General features: G+C 45.3%; 1 protein-coding gene across 2 annotated transcripts in view; it reads left to right on the forward strand.

Moving 5' to 3' along the window:
- LOC126175636 (integrin alpha-PS2-like) overlaps positions 1 to 20,780 on the forward strand; it is an 836,969-nt gene that overhangs the window by 662,074 nt on the left and 154,115 nt on the right. For both annotated transcript variants that reach the window (XM_049922524.1, XM_049922526.1), the window contains exon 5: positions 8,321 to 8,382. In XM_049922524.1, the coding sequence (XP_049778481.1) occupies positions 8,321 to 8,382 (62 nt within the window). The remainder of the gene's footprint in view (positions 1 to 8,320; positions 8,383 to 20,780) is intronic.

Below are 20,780 nucleotides of genomic sequence, written 5' to 3' on the forward strand. Positions count from 1 at the left end.
GTTGTCTCGAAACAGGGGCCACAGTCGCTCTCGCAATCAATATTTCTGACAGAATACGTTCATACGTTAATCCCAAGGTGTTGAAGAGGTCTCGGGTGGTCTTCCTACGATCTTTCAGAATCATATCCCTTACCTTGTGAACATTATTTGGTATGAACTCAATTGACGACCGTCTGGAACAGTCGTCATCATAGGCCAATGTTCGACCGTTTTTGAAACGCTTATACCAGTTTTAAGAGTCTATCCTAAAGCTCTGCCTCCCGTCGTAAGTCTGGGTCTGATGTAAAATAAAGCGTTGTCTGTTATGTTTCTGCAGCGGTTTTCCCTACCTTAAAGCAAAACTTTATACTGCCACGCTGCTGTGTCAAGTTAGACATCGTACAACCGCAAACTCACGTAAAAACGACAGTGGAAATATGCTCACAAATAAATAAGCAAACCGCTCTGAAGGTCATCTTGTGTAATGACCATTAACGATAAAATTAAAACAGGAGAAATTCAGACTTATCTCGACAGAATGCCGCCATTTTTCCCGCTTTCCCATCCACGAATGTAGTATGAAAAGAAGGGAAATTGCTGGTACACTATAAAACTTCCACAACACAAAATGCGCTGGCTTGCAGAGAACAGATGTAGGGATTGAGGGAAAAATTGGTCTTAAAGGATAACAGCACCGTAACAGCCTAAAAGAAGAGTTTCTTGACAATGTTTTCGGACAAAAGGAGAAACAATAGATAAATAATATTTGGGTTAGTTTCTGTGCATATATTTAAGTTTATTACAAAAAACTTTTTTCGAAAAGTAATACAAAATGGCGACACTACAGCAATTCTCCCGAAGCGACCTGCGGCATAAACTATAACTGGTGTTAATTTGAATCTGGAAAAAAGAAAAAAATCTATGTAATCCACATGAATGTAGCTAGTGAACCACGTAGGGGATTGTAGAAATATTGCTTTTTTTGTAATTGACAAGTGTTTGAATAAAGTCGATCAATTTTCATCAAAAAAGGACAGTCATTTGTTAATAAATATTGTTTAAATTATCTAACCGAAAATTCCCTACGTAGTTCAATTTGAAATGTTATTTCAAAGTTGTGGTTAAATTTTCAAATAAACAGACTGAAAATTGTTGTTGTTACTCTGCGTATCGATTTGAAAAATCAAGTTTGGAGAAAAACGCGTTTGAAGTTTTGAAATGTGTTATAAACATGAACAAATGAAAAAATTCTACTTCTAGAAAACTCTTACCAATAATCTGCTATCCCAGAACTGGCCTGTCATATTGTTGCCGTAGCGATCGAAGTCATATCCAATAGTTTATCGCGGATCGATTGAAATATCGCTCGTAGTAATTCCATGAACGCACAAAACAGTTTCATCTAGGCCCCCTCCAAACAGGCGCATTGTTAGGACGTTTCGACGGCTGATTTCATATGCATTCCGTATTAACTTACTACTTGCTATAATAACTTCTGGGCATTTTGGACAAATAATAATCGTTGTGAAGTCTAAGCCTCGAGGACTTCATTCTTGCAGCTTGATGTCTGCACTGCACGGCCGGCCGCGGTGGTCTAGCGGTTCTAGGCGCTCAGACCGGAACTGCGCGACTGCTACGGTCGCAGGTTCGAATCCTGCCTCGGGCATGGATGTGTGTGATGTCCTTAGGTTAGTTAAGTTTAAGTAGTTCTAAGTTCTAGGGGACTGATGACCACAGATGTTTAGTCCCATAGTGCTCAGAGCCATTTGAACCATTTTTTGCACTGCACGTTTTACATTTCACGTACTGAGAAATAACAGAGAAAACGGCAGGAAAGCTAATAATCCTATAGCTCAATCCATAATTCACATCGAAATCCTGGTCATTGTCTTCCAATTTCTTAGCAGAGGCACAGACTCATTCTGCACTGTTCTCAGCCTCAGATCTATTCTTTTGACTCCACTTATGGCATACTGCTTCGACCTCGTGTTGTATACGATGTTTTCGTACCTCTTATGCCAGAGTACACTTTATTAGCACTCATCGTTTTTTGAAAGACAAACCTGAGTACTATAAGATGACAAACAATCAGAAGTCAACACTTCACACAAAAATTAAGATTCGAAGCGAAACAATTGTCTTTCTCGTACACTTATTGACACTTGACGAAGCCAAGCTATCGTATTATTGTTTTGAAGCGCCTCTCTATACCCAGACACTACAGAGGGTATCGAGTTGGCCATTTCGGATCAGCCGATGCGATAGAGGACGATCTCGGAATTCCGTAGGACTTTTATTTATTTATTTATTCCGGGGGTTAGACTTCTTGCTTCATATTTTCGAATGTTCAAAGCATCTTTTAAGTCAATAAAGATTTTTTGAAAATTCTGCAGTGGTGTTACCCCTTAAGCCATTCGTCGATAAAGGACCCTAAGCTCAGTGGTCCTCGTCGTCTTATTCAGCAATGTGGGGACACCGTGTTTCACTCTCTCGTTTCCTTCATCAAGACGTTGCACGAAAATAAATAAATAAATAAAATAGGATAAAAACTCCGTCCGAACAGGCCTTGAAGGCCAAACGGTACCGACCGGCCGCCGTGTCATGCTCACCTTCGGGCGTCACCGGATACGGAGGGGCATGTGGTCAGCACATCGATCTCCCGGTCGTTATCAGTTGTCGTGACTGGAGCCGCTACTTCTCAGTCACGTAGCTCCTCAACTGGCCTCACAAGGGCCGAGTGCACCCCGCTTGCCAACAGCCCTCGGAAGACCCGGACACTGACCCATCCAAGTGCTAGCCAAGCCCGACAGCGCTTAACTTCAGTGATCTGACGAGAACCGTTGTTACTAATGCGGAAATGCCATTGCCAACTACGACGCTCCGTACATATAAACTCATGACAGTCACATACATGAGACATATGACAAGCAGGCGTCAATCAGAAACACCTGCAACACCAGAAAATTGTAGTGAAAACCAGGATAATCGGTAATTGGTGCAGGGACTGGCCGTTGACCCTGAACCGAGATTAATGTCACGTACTGCGAGTAAGTACGCGAAGAGATCCGCTATTGCAACATTACTCTCCTAGTGACAAATCACTGGAAACAGTAACTGCCATAACGTACCCGGCAATAACCATCCGTAGGAACCTAAGGAGAAATGACCACATAAAACAAATGGGAGGAACATCTGATGCTAGACAGAGATTCAATGGGAAAATCTTCACAAAATACATAATATTTGTTCCACCGATTCTTGAGTATTGTCTATGCGTCTGGGACCCTTTCCATGTTGAATCAATAAGAAGGAAGGAAGGAAGGGAGGAGGGTTGGGTTTAACTTACCGTCGACATCGAAGTCATTAGAGACGGAGCACAAGCTCGGATTGTGTCAGGGATGGTGAAGTAAATCGTGCCCTTTAAAAGGAACCATCCCAGCATTTGCCTGGAGTGATGTAAGGAAATCACGGAAAACTTAAATCTGGATGGCCGGATATGGGTTTGAACCGTGATTCTCCCGAATGCGAGTACAGTGTATCAGTGTCAGGGATCGAATCGTAAATCAGACAAAAAATGTTCCAGAACTCTCCTTATCATACCACTGGCGCTGTGGGCTTGTCCAGTGCTTCCATCGCATTGACAGCGCTGGCCTGCAGAACCTGCTGCTGGTTCCACTCGCTGCAGCTGACTGACCACTTCTTCTGACCACTTTTTCTGTTCTTGGGGTAGATGTGGTGTGGTGCCACTCCATGGATTGCCGTCTTGTGAAGTGGTGAAACCATGTTTCAGTGCCTGTGGCGATGTTCGACAAAAAACTGTCAAGATCAGCCTCGTAAAGCGCAGGCAGTTCCACATAGACGGTCTTTATGGTCTTTTGTTAGGTGGCGAGGAAACCAGCCAGCTAAGTCTAGGGGTCTGATGACCTCAGATGTTAAGTCCCATAGTGCTTAGAGCCATTTGAACCATTTTTTGAAACCAACCGGCACACACATTTGAGTAATCCAACGGGTGTGTCAGTACTGCCAACAGAGATTTCCTGTTGTGCAGTGAGGTGTTTGATTGTGATCCATCGATCACCTCGAATGAGAGCGTCCGCACGTTCGAACATTGTAGGCATCGCAGCTATGGACAGCCGGTCGGCATGCGGGAATCGGGCGGGTTTGCGCGAGTTTGTTGCGATGATGCCAGACACCTCGTCCAACTGCTCACGGTGCTTTTGTTAACTTCCAGGTATCGGCAGACATTCTGCAAGCATCTAAGAATGTCTGATATGTTCTGGTTTTCCGTCAAAATAAAATTCAGCGAGAGGTCTCTGCTTGCAATGCATCTCCGTTACAGACATTATTTCGAAGACTACGTACAGTACGGCCACGTGTCAGAATTTCATGAAACTAGAGACGCTGGAGCGGGAATATTCCACGACGTCCCACAACAAATACCGCATTTTTTCAACCGAAATTGGCCAAGAAAAGAATGTGCTGCATTACTTACTGGGCGCCCCTCGCTTTTTCCTGTGTGTGCGTCCTAACCTACGACTTCATCGTAACAGCGGAGAGGACGTACACTACATAGAGCGACGCACGGTTTGGTTGTCCTCCAGCCGTTCCGTATTGACACAAAGGCGCCTCGAGGCCGCCATGCCTCCGTGATAAGTGTGGTCGCCGAGTGGGATATGTCGGGCCGCGGACTGCAGATGGTAATGAGACGCCGTCCCGCCCCGCGCTGTAACGAGGCGTTCTCTGATTTATGCGACTCCGCCCCTCGCCTCTTGCTGCGTAGTGCAGAGGCAGAGAGCGGGAAACCCATGGCGGGATCTCGCTATCCCATCCCCGCCGTTGAGGAAGAGCAGTGACTAGATATGTCTTTCCGCTCTCTCTCTCTCTCTCTCTGTCTGTGTGTGTGTGAGAGAGAGAGAGAGAGAGAGTGTGTGTGTGTGTGTGCTGACATCATCAAATTCTTGTTAGAGAGCACTGTAATGCGCATTTTAAAATTTATCCCGGCGAGTTTTAATGAGAGGACGCCGAAATCAGAGGTATATGCATGAATCTTACCTCATAAAGAAGATAAATTAACGGAGTTCTTAGATCACGTTAACTCGATTCACAAGAATACTCAATTCACTCAGGAAACAAAGAAAGACGTGTGGCTGCTGTTTCTTGTGATGACGGGAATGACGGGATTAATTGAAAGTATGATAGCAGTGATTAAATTGGCTTTCTGTTTGCCTTGTTCCACTAATGAGCTGGTGATGTTAAATCTCAACTGCGGTTCTGCTGTTGTCCCGATCGCATCTGACAAAATGGCTCAAATGGCTCTGAGCACTATGGGACTCAATATCTGAGGTCACCAGTCCCCTAGAACTTAGAACTACTTAAATCTAACTAACCTGAGGACATCACACACATCCGTGCCCGAGGCAGGATTCGAACCTGCGACCGTAGCGGTCGCGCGGTTCCAGACTGAAGCGCCTAGAACCGCTCGCCCACCGCGGCCGGCTCGCATCCGACATAAGGCTCCATCCCGTCTAGGTGAGGTTCCAGTATTCGAATTGATAATAAAGAGAGACAGCAGAGGGAAGGCACAGCCCAAGTAAAGACAGACATACCAGGTAAAGTATTGCATTTAATGTTCCAGAAGAACGTATCAAATGAGAGATAGCCTGTTACAAGTGAATAACAGTTACTGCACACAAATTAAGCTAAGAATCTGGCGAGGACTAGTCTTGCTGCAGGATAGTTCACAAGAACAAGTAAGCAGGCAACAAATTACTGTCATTCTGATGAATGTTTTAACTCTAAATTAAGGAAGAGTGAACCAAGAGATACTTGAAATGGTACGGCCGTTATGTAGACAGGAGTGACACCACCAGCAGTCGACCAATGGTGTAAAGGCCCAGAAGATGACCCCTACGTCAGGTTGAAACCGGTTGGCGGTATAATAATAATTAATGCGATTAAGACTGTTTTTGAATAATTGATTTTCTATTCCACTATTTCGTTCAAGATAGAGAGTATCATCCGAAAATATCAGGGCAGAGTGGTTTTCCGCCCACCGTCAAAGACTACAGACCTACTGGGATCAGTGAAGTACGGTTTGTTGTTAAGAACGGTGGAATTTACAAAACGACTTGCCAGTGTGGTACGGCTAACATAGACCAGACCACGCGCACAGTGGAAGAACGCTGCACCTAGCATCAATGCTGCACTCTTCCTTTTGCAGCCAATCAAGTCTGCTATTGCTGAAAATTCATCTCCACGGACTTTCAATGGAGTGTAGTAAAAGAATAATTTTAGTCAAAGTAAAATTTTCGGAGACTTTATCACTAAAAAAATCGGCCGAGATTAGCGTAGAAGAGAATCTAATGAACCGTGATGGCGGGTACCATTTGGACAATGCGTGGACCACGTCATTTCCAGAGTACGACGGTCGCGGCGACCGCCACCCTGAGGGGTTCCGCCAACTCCACCAGAGACGGCGCTGCCCACCGGGTGATGCGATCAGTCCACCACCACGCTCTTGTTGCATGTGTGCGATTCTCACAAATCGCTAATTAATTACAGAGCGGACAAGTTCTCGTCTGCCTTCAGTGGCTCACCCGAAGATGATTGGCAGATGCCCAGTCGAAATATCGTGGACTGTAGTAAACGACGACTGATTGAAAGCCCGAAATTTCTATGGGCTTTGTAACGTTAGCAGCTACGTTACTGCCCATCCATTATTCCATAACTTAGAATAGAGGAATGTAGCACATATCGAACCGTAACGAATGCTGCTCAGGTACGAAGCGCTTTTCACCAATTTTTGATAAATTGAGGTTCAAAATTCTGTGAGCCTGTTGCATGCCAGATGAGAGTGACAGCGTTGTTAACGGAACCAGATAAGGCGGCAGCCACTGTTGCTTATAAACCGGGGGAAACAGTAACAACTGTAAAATACCCCGAGTGGTTCTAGGCTCTTCAGTCCGGAACCGCGCTGCTGCTACGGTCGCAGGTTCGAATCCTGCCTCGGGCATGGATGTGTGTGATGTCCTTAGGTTAGTTAGGTTTAAGTAGTTCTAAGTTCTAGGGGACTGATGACCTCAGATGTTAAGTCCCATAGTGCTCAGAGCCATTTGAACCATTTCTTTGTAAAATACGCAGGGTATCCGTCCAACGCGTCCTAAAGTGTAACTACCACGTAAGTCTAGTCGTAGGGAAAGCAGTTTCCGGCAAAGAGTCATTAGTGTAATTCTTAGAGAAAGAAAATATGAAATGGACGTATTGCCGGAGGTTGCAAGTATTTCTATTCGACGCCGCTTCAGCGACTTGCGATTCGATAAAGATGAGATGAAATGATTAGGACGACACAAATATCCAGTCCCCGAGCAAAGAAAATTGCCGATCCGGCTGGAAATCGAACCCACGATGTAGAGTCATCGACAGTAATCACTTTTTTTTTTTTAAATCACGACCGAAACGAGATCTGAACCATCGAACCAGCGTTTATCAATATTGAGAGCTACCGATTTTTTTTCCGTTTTTCTATTTTTCTTTCTATCTGCTTCGTCGTTGTTATTCTTCAGCAGTTCTGCGCGGATATCGCATGACATCTATCAAATTCCATCTACTGAACTTTCACTTAGTTTTTTATTACAGCGGATGGCTTGATTGTTATAAGATGGTGTGACAGAGATCCCAATCTAAATCTTGCCTGTTAAAATGTCGCATTGTTACCAAGGCTCCGAAATATAGGAGGAAAATTTCATCGAAAGGAAACAAAATTATCTGTCTATTTCGGTTAATTACGTTTGAGTGGCTTTCAGCAAGCGAGGTGGTGCAGTGCTTAGCCACAGGACTCGCATTTGAGAGAACGACGGTTCAAATCGCGTCCGGCCATCCAGATTTAGGTTCTCCGTGATTTCCCTAAATCACTCCAGGAAAATGCCGGGATGGTTCCTTTGATGGTTCCATTTCTAGATAGATTCCAAAATATTCATTATTTTCCTTTTGAGGCAGTTAATTTATTAATGAAAAGGTGGAGCACGTTCATTACCGAGAACTGACAAAACTAGACACGCTTCGGAACAAGATTAGCAGTGTTGAGTCTGTATAATTTCTTTTACACTTATTGTTCGTATTAATAGCACTTGGAGCACTTCTTACTAAAAATTCTGGAGCAAATCGACGGCACTTCAGCTAACTTCCGTTGGACAGCAACGCTTTGTAGTTTAGAGTATAGATGTTCTTGGAAGCTCCTGTAATTTAATATCAGTGACTGAGCTTTAGCATCATGTCGCTAATAATTTGCTATACATCATGTAAAGTGTCTGTCGTCTGTTTAAACAGTACTTGCTTGTTGCAGGTGAATGGGGTTACCATCGACAAGGGTACTGTCAGGCTGGCTTCAGTGCATGTTTGTCAAAGGTAAGATCGTAAAAGTCTCACATACCGCACGCAATTATGAAGTGCTGACTTACCATTTTTTCATAATGATACTGTTCCAAGGAACAAATTATTAGTGTAATTAATAAGTTGTACTGGAAATAGACGAACTATTCTGCAGGTGCAAAGCACACTTCCTTTCTACTGTTGCCAGCAGAGTGAAGATGCAGCTTCATGTCCCGTAGGCTCTTCACAATGTGTTCGCAGAATGCCTGTGTCCAACGTGCGCAGACTTCTGTTCGCACCTGGCTTTCACTTCATCTGCCAAATCACTGAATTTGACCAACTTCTCGTAGCAGGTGGCTTACGAAATACAGGTGCTGGGTACAGCGATGTATGTAAAAAAGGTGACTTGCTCTGTTTTGTTGCTCTCTGTTACTAAACGTGATAGTGGGCGCAAATTAATACTAATTGACAGACATCATTTATTTTATTTTATTTATTTATTTATTGTTCCTTGGGACCAAATTAAGGAGAAGTCTCCATGGTCATGGAACGAGTCAATACATGAAATTATACCACGATAGTAGAAACAGATAAAATGAAATACAAGAAACATATTCAGGCGACAATTCGTAAGTTTAAATAAAGAAAATCAACAATGTAACACTGGAATTTGCTTAATTTTTCAGCTCTTCCAGGAGCTCCTCGACAGAATAGAAGGAGTGAGACATGAGGAAACTCTTCAGTTTATACTTAAAAGCGTTTGGGTTACTGCTAAGATTTTTGAGTTCTTGTGGTAGCTTATTGAAAATGGATGTAGCAGAATAGTGCACTCCGTTCTGCACAAGAGTCAAGGAAGTGCATTCCACATGCAGATTTGATTTTGCCTAGTATTAACTGAGTGAAAGCTGCTAACTCTTGGGAATAAGCTAATATTGCTAACAACAAACGACATTAAAGAAAATATATACTGTGAGGGCAATTACAGAATTCCCAGACTATTGCATAGGGGTCAACAAGAGATTCTAGAACTTACACCACATATAGCTCGAACAGCCCGTTTTTGAGCCAAAAATATCCTTTTTGAATCAGAAGAATTACCCAAAAAAATGATACCATATGACATAAGCGTATGAAAATATGCGAAGTAGACTGCTTTTCGTGTTGAACTGTGACTTATTTCAGATACTGTTCTAATGGTAAATAAAGCAGCATTTAGTTTCTGAACAAGATCCTGAACATGGGCTTTCCACAACAATTTACTATATATCCGAACGCCGAGGAACTTGAACTGTTCCGTCTCACTTATAACATGCCCATTCTGTCTGATCAAAATATCAGTTCTTGTTGAATTGTGAGTTAGAAACTGTAAAAACTGGGTCTTGCTGTGATTTAGCATCAAATTATTTTTCACAAGCCACGAACTTATTTCATGAACTACATTATTTGATAATTTTTCAATATTACACACAAGATCCTTCACTACCAAGCACTACTATCATCGTACGCTAACACGAATTGTGTCAAAACAACACAAAAGCACCGCGGTTAAAGTGACTGCAGAGCTCAGTAGCCATCTTCGAGACCCCGTATCTATCGGCACTGTCCGCCGATCACTCCATAAAGCAAATATTCATGGACTAGCTGCTATACCGAAACCATTAGTGACGACAAATAAAACAAAGAAACATAAAACATGGTGTCAGAAGCATAAATCCAGCAGGGCTGATCAGAGGAAACACGTCATATGGTCCGACGAGTCAACGTTTTCGTTATTAGCGACATCGGGCCGGCCTTACGTCTCTAGAACGCCAAAAGAAGCCTACATTCCTCATTACTTGATTCCAACGGGCCACCCGCTGCGACTGAGCGGTTCTAGGCGCTTCAGTCGGGAACCGCGCTGCTGCTATGGTCGCAGGTTCGAATCCTGCATCGGGCATGGATGTGTGTGAAGTCATTAGGTTAGTTAGGTTTAAGTAGTTGTAAGTCTAGGTAGGGCACTGATGACCTCAGATGTTAAGTCCCATAGTGCTTAGAGGCATTTTAACCATTTGATTAGAACGGTTAAGTGTGGCGGTGGAAGTGTGATAGTGTGGGTAGCCATACACGGTATTCTGCTGGTCCCATCATTACTCTCAAAGGACGTGTTACAGCCAACGATTACGCGAATATTTTAGGTGATCAGTTGCAGCTTACGCTTCAAATGTTGTTCCCCAACAATGATGCCGTATTTCAGGACCATAATGCACACATTCACACATTCAGAACCGTGCAATCGTGGTACGAGGAGCACGCAACTGAACTGCAGCGTCTTCCCTGACCAGCACTTGAACATTATCGAACCTTTGTGGGCGGTATTGGAGACTCCGGAGCAGATTTCTGCCTCCCTCGTCACTACAGGAGTTAGAAGAGGTGCTGATCGAAGAGTAACATAACATTCCTCTGGAGACTATAGAGTGGCTAGATTGAAGAGTTCTTAGCAAACAGAAGCAGCATGTAATTCTCAATGGAGAGACGTCTACAGACGTTAAAGTAACGTCTGGCGTACCACAGGGGAGTGTTATGGGACCATTGCTTTTCACAATATATGCAGGGTGTTACAAAAATGTACGGCGAAACTTTCAGGAAACATTCCTCACACACAAATAAAGAAAAGATGTTATGTGGACATGTGTCCGGAAACGCTTAATTTCCGTGTTAGAGCTCATTTTAGTTTCATCCGCCTACGCTCAATGGAGCACGTTATCATGATTTCATACGGGATACTCTACCTGTGCTGCTAGAACATGTGCCTTTACAAGTACGACACAACATGTGGCTCATGCACGATGGAGCACCTGCACATTTCAGTCGAAGTGTTCGTACGCTTCTCAACAACAGATTCGGTGACCGATGGATTGGTAGAGGCGGACCCATTCCATGGCCTCCACGCTCTCCTGACCTCAACCCTCTTGAATTTCATTTATGGGGGCATTTGAAAGTTCTTGTCTACGCAACCCCGGTACCAAATGTAGAGACTCTTTGTGCTCGTATTGTGGACGGCTGTGATACAATACGTCATTCCCCAGGGCTGCATCAGCGCATCAGGGATTCCATGCGATGGAGGGTGGATGCGTGTATCCTCTCTAACGGAGGACATTTTGAACATTTCCTGTAACAAAGTGTTTGAAGTCACGCTGGTGCGTTCTGTTGCTGTGTGTTTCCATTCCATGATTAATGTGATTTGAAGAGAAGTAATAAAATGAGCTCTAACATGGAAAGTAAGCGTTTCCGGACACATGTCCACCTAACATATTTTCTTTCTTTGTGTGTGAGGAATGTTTCCTGAAAGTTTGGCCGTACCTTTTTGTTACACCCTGTATATAAATGACCTAGTAGATAGTGTCGGAAGTTCTATGCGGCTTTTCGCGGATGATGCTGTAGTATACAGAAAAGTTGCAGCATTAGAAAATTGCAGCGAAATGCAGGAAGATCTGCAGCAGATAGGCACTTAACATACACAAATGTAATGTATTGCGAATACATAGAAAGAAGGATCCTTCATTGGATGATTATATGATAGCGGAACAAACACTGGTAGCAGTTACTTCTTTAAAATATCTGGGAGTATGCGTACGGAACGATTTGAAGTGGAATGGTCATATAAAATTAATTGTTGGTAAGGCGGGTGCCAGGTTGAGATACATTGGGAGAGTCCTTAGAAAATGTAGCCCATCAACAAAGGAGGTGGCTTACAAAACACTCGTTCGGCCTATACTTGAGTATTGCTCATCAGTGTGGGATCCGTACCTGGTCGGGTTGACAGGGGAGATAGAGAAGATTCAAAGAAGAGCGGCGCGTTTCGTCACAGGGTTATTTGGTAACCGTGATAGCGTTACGGAGATGTTTAGCAAACTCTAGTGGCAGACTCTGCAAGAGAGGCGCTCTGCACCGCGGTGTAGCTTGTTGTCCAGGTTTCGAGAAGAGGTATCGAGTATATTGCTTCCCCCTACTTATACCTCCCGAGGAGATCACGAATGTAAAATTAGTGAGATTCGAGCGCGCACGGAGGCTTTCCGACAGTCGCTCTTCCCGCGAACCATACGCGAGTGGAACAGGAAAGGGAGGTAATGACAGTGGCACGTAAAGCGCCCTTCGCCACACACCGTTGGGTGGCTTGCGGAGTATAAATGTAGATGTAGATTACATGCCAGTATTCCAGGAAGAGTCGCAGCTGTATTACGGGTAACTGGGGGTCCAAACCCTTATTGATAAACCATCCCCAGGTAACTACAGCCGGCCGGAGTGGCCGTGCGGTTCTAGGCGCTACAGTCTGGAGCCGAGCGACCGCTACGGTCGCAGGTTCGAATCCTGCCTCGGGCATGGATGTGTGTGTTGTCCTTAGGTTAGTTAGGTTTAATTAGTTCTAAGTTCTAGGCGACTGATGACCTCAGAAGTTGAGTCGCATAGTGCTTAGAGCCATTTGAGGTAACTACAGGTATTAACATTATTTTGCCTATCTCCTGTATGTCTTATGAAATGAATATGACGAAAAATAAGAACTCGCACCGAAGTTTGGCGATAGTCGTTCTTCCCGCTCGCTATTTGTGAATGGAACAGGAGAGGCGGGAAAAGATGGTATCACAAGCAACCTGCACCACAGACTGTAAGATAGCTTGTGGGGTAAAGACGTAGACGCAGATCGGGCATCGCCTCGCTTGCGAGCGTTAGGTAGTTTGGATACGGAGCCGTGGTGATGGACCACTGAACAAATTTTAGAACGGGTGGACTGAAGTTTTTAGAGGGCGGCCGCGTCGCGCCACTTAAACGTCAAAAGAAACGCGAGAAGCTAATGACAATGGGGAGCTCCCTAGACCGAGAGGCCTGAGTGCCTCGGCGCGGCCACAGTAGGAAATGAACGGGGCGCCACGCGGGAGTTGTTGCCGATGGGAGGTTAATGTCTCGCGCCCGGCGGAGCAAAAAAGGCCAGCGTGTCCCGCCGGAATGCTTTGGCCGCGGTGCGCCGCCTAAAACAGAACCGAGGAGCCGGGGGCGGCTGACGATGGATGGCGGAGGACGAACCGGTGACCCGCGGGTACACGGCCGCCGCCGCCACCGGACAAGACAGCGCGATTTGTGGCGGGGCGCCCGATGACAATGCTCGCCAGATAAAGTCCCCCGCTCATAAATATTTACCGCCATTTCCATACGTGACGGCCGCGCCGGCGACGTCGTATACATTAGGCCGAAACCATTGTCATTTGCAAACGGCGGCGCGTTACACGCCACAATGGACGACCCGCCGTGGCGCCGGGCCGAACGCGGCGCAGATATTTGGCGGCTTTTAGCGGCGCCACGCTGCAGCCTTACCCGTCTTGCGGCGCCAATGTATTAATAGCAGTGCTCTGTCTGAGGTCACGGAGCTGTACAGCCGTAAGAACAACTTTGGTTCCGCGAAGGACATTCCACACCACTCCAACTATTCACTTTGCTTGAAGTCACCCTGGCGTTTAATTTTTTTCTTTATTTATCTACTCTTCTAGCGCCGCAGGAGCAAATTGAGGAGCCAATCTCCACGGGCGTGGAACGAGTCAGTATGTGTAATTACGACAGAGAACTTAAAAATAAATCAAATAAAATTTACACGAAACCTATGTAGACGAAAAGTTTCTGAGTATATACATTCTAAGACGAAAATACACTCCTGGAAATGGAAAAAAGAACACATTGACACCGGTGTGTCAGACCCACCATACTTGCTCCGGACACTGCGAGAGGGCTGTACAAGCAATGATCACACGCACGGCACAGCGGACACACCAGGAACCGCGGTGTTGGCCGTCGAATGGCGCTAGCTGCGCAGCATTTGTGCACCGCCGCCGTCAGTGTCAGCCAGTTTGCCGTGGCATACGGAGCTCCATCGCAGTCTTTAACACTGGTAGCATGCCGCGACAGCGTGGACGTGAACCGTATGTGCAGTTGACGGACTTTGAGCGAGGGCGTATAGTGGGCATGCGGAAGGCCGGGTGGACGTACCGCCGAATTGCTCAACACGTGGGGCGTGAGGTCTCCACAGTACATCGATGTTGTCGCCAGTGGTCGGCGGAAGGTGCACGTGCCCGTCGACCTGGGACCGGACCGCAGCGACACACGGACGCACGCCAAGACCGTAGGATCCTACGCAGTGCCGTAGGGGACCGCACCGCCACTTCCCAGCAAATTAGGGACACTGTTGGTCCTGGGGTATCGGCGAGGACCATTCGCAACCGTCTCCATGAAGCTGGGCTACGGTCCCGCACACCGTTAGGCCGTCTTCCGCTCACGCCCCAACATCGTGCAGCCCGCCTCCAGTGGTGTCGCGACAGGCGTGAATGGAGGGACGAATGGAGACGTGTCGTCTTCAGCGATGAGAGTCGCTTCTGCCTTGGTGCCAATGATGGTCGTATGCGTGTTTGGCGCCGTGCAGGTGAGCGCCACAATCAGGACTGCATACGACCGAGGCACACAGGGCCAACACCCGGCATCATGGTGTGGGGAGCGATCTCCTACACTGGCCGTACACCACTGGTGATCGTCGAGGGGACACTGAATAGTGCACGGTACATCCAAAGCGTCATCGAACCCATCGTTCTACCATTCCTAGACCGGCAAGGGAACTTGCTGTTCCAACAGGACAATGCACGTCCGCATGTATCCCGTGCCACCCAACGTGCTCTAGAAGGTGTAAGTCAACTACCCTGGCCAGCAAGATCTCCGGATCTGTCCCCCATTGAGCATGTTTGGGACTGGATGAAGCGTCGTCTCACGCGGTCTGCACGTCCAGCATGAACGCTGGTCCAACTGAGGCGCCAGGTGGAAATGGCATGGCAAGCCGTTCCACAGGACTACATCCAGCATCTCTACGATCGTCTCCATGGGAGAATAGCAGCCTGCATTGCTGCGAAAGGTGGATATACACTGTACTAGTGCCGACATTGTGCATGCTCTGTTGCCTGTGTCTATGTGCCTGTGGTTCTGTTTGTGTGATCATGTGAAGTATCTGACCCCAGGAATGTGTCAATAAAGTTTCCCTTCCTGGGACAATGAATTCACGGTGTTCTTATTTCAATTTCCAGGAGTGTATGCCGCGCGCTATTAGCCGAGCGGCCTAAGGCGCAGCAGTCATGGACTGTGCGGCTGGTCCCGGCGGATGTTCGAGTCCTCCCTTGGGCACGGGTGTGTGTGTTTGTCCTTAGGATAATTTAGGTTAATTAGTGTGTCAGCTTAGGGACTGATGACCTTAGCCGTTAAGTCCCATAAAATTCCACACACATTTGAACATTTGAACGAAAATATGACACACCACGAAAGAATTGACTGAATGGATCGGAAATCGGGAGGTGTGATGTACGGGTACAGGCAAACAAATGATTTCAGTTTCAGAAAAATTGGATGACTTATTCAAGAGAAAGAGCTTCACAAATCAAGTAAATTAATAACACATTTCATCCACATCTGGTCCTTATGCAAGCAACTGATAGAGTTGTTAGATGTTCCCAGCTGGCCGCTGTGGCCGAGCTGTTCTAGGTGCTTCAGTCCGGAAGCGCGCTGCTGCTACAGTCGCAGGGTCGAATCCTGCCTCGGGCATGGATGTGTGTGATGTCCTTAGGTTAGTAAGGTTTAAGTAGTTCTAAGTCTAGGGGACTGATGACCTCAGATGTTAAGTACCATAGTGCTCAGAGCCATTTGAAACATTTGATTTTAGATGTTTAGATGTTCCCCAGCATTTCAGCGGAGACCTTCGAGCAGGCTGTTGTATTACGTCGTTGCATATTATCGAGTGTACTTGGTACCTCCTTACAAACAATGTCTTTCCGCTTTCCCCACAGAAAAAAAGTCTAGAAGTGTCAAATCCAAGGAACAGGCCGGCCAAAGTACAGGCTTCCTGCGTTTAATTCAACGATTTGGAAATAATTCGCGAAGACATACTGTAGCACTTCTTGCACTGTGCCCTAGACAGCCACCATGTTCGTACCTCAGGTTCCTCCTAGCCTGCAGAGGAGCGTCTTCTACCGTCCTTGGAAGATCGTCTGTTGGGAGGCTGCGATACTTCAGAACGTTGAGTGTTCCGTCACGAAAAACGGAATATGTCTAGGCGCTCAGTCCGGAACTGCGCGACTGCTACGGTCGCAGGTTCGAATCCTGCCTCGGGCATGGATGTGTGTGATGTCCTTAGGTTAGTTAGGTTTAAGTAGTTCTAAGTTCAAGGGGACTGATGACCACAGATGTTAAGTCCCATAGTGCTCAGAGCCATTTGAACCATTTGAACCACGGGAAAATGAGCCTATGGTTCACTGTCTCATACCACATGTTTACACTCCATACACGCTGATATTTCACCTGAAAAAGCCAACGGGGATTGTCAACAGACCAATAGTGCACGTTTCGGTGGTTCACTTGGCCATGGTAAATGTGGATTCACACTAAACAAGATACATATTGGCTGTGCAGCATTCTGTCTTAATACCCATGTACAGAAGTTGACACGATTCTCACAGTCGTTTCCAAGGAGTTCTTGATGGGGAAAGATGTGATAGGGATGGAATCCATGTGAAAGGAGAACGCGTAGGGCATCTGCCTGACTGATGTCACTTTCTCTTGCTATTATGCGGGAGCTAACTTGCGGATAAAATGCAACAGCAGCAAGAACATCTTCTGTAGTCACTTGTTTCCTTCTGTTACATTTCCAGGAGCTACACTACCACTTTCACTTCAGTGATTGAAGAGGTTGGTATATAATTGCCAAGATGGTTGACGTCTGTTGGGATATCTTGCCGCATACACAGTGCAAGAATGAACTGCATTCTTACTACACTCTCCATACGCCATGAGTATGTCGGCTTTTTCTGCTTTAATAAGTACCATCGTCCGCTCACGACCTAAATGACTAGCAAGTCGCAATGCACTCAACGAACACACAAGAACACTGTAACCAAACATAGTATCGTACCTAGCAAATACACAGGCTGAAATGCTTAAACAAGTATCGGTGCGGAAACTTTATAAAATACGATATCTCGTAAACGACTCAGAATAGAATCTTGCAACAAACATCACTGACATTCTAAATTTACCCTACTTTTAGTCTGTTAATGTCAGTAGGTATTGTTCCATTTAAAAAAGCGTAAGTCTGCACAAAAATACACTTTCTAAGTATTATTACGATCTGTGTACTGGTTAACAATATGAGCCCATGACTACAAAGCCGTTCTATGAAAACCGCACATCAATAGCACTTTCCATTTCTGCAATATTTGCAATGCATTTTAGGTGATTCATAAAAACAAAAGAGAAAATACAGGTCCCAGAGAACACTACGCAGTGATCTTACTAGATGTCTCACCCGCATTTCACAGCGCTTTGTATCAGGGACTGATCCACAAATTTGACACACAGCGAATGCCTAGCTCCCCAGTGCCTTTACTCTGTACGTATATGGACGGTCGCCCGTTCTGCCTCATTATCGGAGACGCTAGAGCGTTGTCGTAGGAGTGCCTCGAGGCACGGTGCTAGGCTCTGTATTGTACAGTGCCGACGTCGCAGACCTTCCGTCGTCACTTCGCTTCGGCAGATACACACACGCTGATGACATCGCACCCGTCTGCAGGCACATCCACGACGCCTGCAGAGATATTGAAACATGGACAACAGACTGGTGCAGTAAGTTTAATACCACCGAAAGTAAGACGATCGTCCTCGCGGAACGAAGACCAATTCGCCTATTTGACTCGCCAGTACCATGGAGTCCGACGGCAAAGTTCACTCACTCCCTGACAAAAGACAGTGAAATGCTCAGAAAACGAGGTCAGGTGTCAATGTAACTTCATTCACATAAACACCAGTTGCAGGTATATAAACGATTAGATTTCCAATTCTCCATGACACAACCAAATTGCATTGCCTTCCAGGACTGTTACACATACACTCATCCTCAGAAAAAAAAGCGGGACACCTTGAACGACTAGAGGCAGGACGTTCATATTCACAGGCCATGTACATTAGTATGTTCTGCAGAAATGATTAGCATTTCAGTCACCTCGGCTCAGCTTGTGCCCTGTTGCCTAGTAGGCACAGAGACTGCCACGAGCCCCGATAACGTAGTCCACGCATGGAGGCGTTGACTCGTATAAGGCGCGAATGGCATCCTATGATATAACCATTCATGCTGCATCCACCAGGTTCTAAAGTTCGTCTGTGGTGGTTGGCATTGGGTCACAGCGCTGTACCCGTCGTTCTACCATTTTTATTTATTTATTTATTTTTGACTGGTTTAACGCGGCGCACCACGAATTCCTCTCCTGTGGCAACCTCTTCATCTCAGAGTAGCACTTGCAACCTACGTCCTCAATTATTTGGTGGATGTATTCCAATCTCTGTCTTCCTCTACAGTTTTTGCCCTCTACAGTTCCCTCTAGTACCATGGATGACATTCCCTCATGTCTTAACAGATGTCCTATCATTCTGTCCCTTCTCCTTATCAGTGTTTTCCACATATTTCTTTCCTCTCCGATTCTGGGCAGAAACTCCTCATACCTTACTTTATAAGTACACGTAATTTTCAACATTCGTCTGTAGTACCACATCTCAAATACTTCGATTCTCTTATGTCCCGGTTTCCCCACAGTCGATGTTTCACTACCATACAATGTTGTGCTCCAAACGTACATTCTCAGAAATTTCTTTCTCAAATTAACGCTTATACTTGATACCAGCAGACTTGTCTTGGCCAGGAGTGCCCTTTTTGCCATTGCTAGTCTGCTTTTGATGTCCTCCTTGCTCCGTCCGTCATTGGTTATTTTACTGCCCAGGTAGCAAAATACCTTACCTTCATCTACTTCGTCACCATAAATCCTGATGTTATGTGTCTCGCTGTTCTCATTTCTACTACTTCTCAGTACTTTCGTCTCTCTTCGATTTACCCTCAGTCAATATTCTGTACTCATGAGATTGTTCACTCCGTTCAGCAGATCATTTAATTCTTCTTCACTTTCACTCACTTTCACTTTCACATCAGCGAATCGTACCACTGATGTCCTTTCACCTTGAATTTTAATTCCACTCCGAACCTTTATTTTATTTTCACCATTGCTTCTTCGATGTACAGATTGAACAGTAGGGGTGAAAGGCTACATCCCTGTCTTACACCCTTTTTAATCCGAGCACTTCGTTCTTCGTCGTCCACTTTATTATCCCCTCTTGGCTGTTGTACATACTGTATATTATCAGTCTCTTCCTATAGCTCACCCCTATTTTTCTCAGAATTTCGAACATCTTGCACTATTTTACATTGTCGAAGGCTTCTCCCAGGTCGACAAATCCAACGAACGTCTCTTGATTTTTCTTTTGTCTTGCTTCCATTATCAACCGCTGGGTCAGAATTGCTTTTCTCGTGCCTTTACCTTTTCTAAAACCAAACTGGTAGTCATCTAGCGCATCCTCAATTTTCTTTGCCATTCTTCTGTATATTATTCTTGTCAACAACATCGATGCGTAAGCTGTTCAGCTGACTGTGCGATAATTCTCGCAGTTGTCAGCTCTTGCTGTCTTCGGAACTGTGTGGAAAGTCAGATGGTATGTCTCCAGACTCATACGTTCTATACACCAACGTGAATAATCGATTTGTTTCCACTTCCTCCAATGATTTTAGAAATTCTGTGGAAACGTTATCCATCCCTTCTGCCTTATTTGATCTTAAGTCCTCCAAAGCTCTTTTTAATTCCGATTCAAATACTGGATTCCCTATTCCTTCTAAATCGACTCCTGTTTCTTCTTCTATCACATCATACAAACCTTTCCTCACATATAGGCTTTCAATGTATTATTTCCACCTACCCGCTCTCTCGTCTGCATTTACCAGTGAAATTCCCGTTGCACTCTTAATATTACCAACCTTGGTTTTAATGTCACCGAAGGTTGTTTTGACTTTCCTATATGCCAAGTCTGTCCTTCCGACAGTCATTTCTTTCTCTATTTCTTCACATTTTTCATGAAGTCATTTCGTCTTAGTTTCCCTGCACTTACTATTAATTTCATTCCTCGGCGACTTGTATTTCTCTATTCCTGAGTTTCCCGGAACATTTTTGTACTTCTTCCTTTCATCGAACAAGTATTTCTTCTGTTACCCATGGTTTCTTGGCAGTTACCTTCTTTGTACCTATGTTTTTCTTTTTAGTTTCTGTGATAGCCCTTTTAGAGATGTCCATTCCTCTTCAACTGTATTGCCTACTGAGCTATTCCTTATTGCTGTATCTATAACGTTAGAGAACTTCAAGCGCATCTCGTCATTCCTTAGTACTTCTGTATCCCACTTCTTTACGTATTGGTTCAACCTGACTAATGTCTTAAACTTTAGCCTACTCTTCATCACTACTATATTGTGATCTGAATCTATATCTGCTCCTGGGTACGCCTTACAATCC

The sequence above is a fragment of the Schistocerca cancellata genome, chromosome 3 (genome assembly GCF_023864275.1).
Source record: "Schistocerca cancellata isolate TAMUIC-IGC-003103 chromosome 3, iqSchCanc2.1, whole genome shotgun sequence".
In the NCBI taxonomy this organism is placed as follows: Eukaryota; Metazoa; Arthropoda; class Insecta; order Orthoptera; family Acrididae; genus Schistocerca; species Schistocerca cancellata.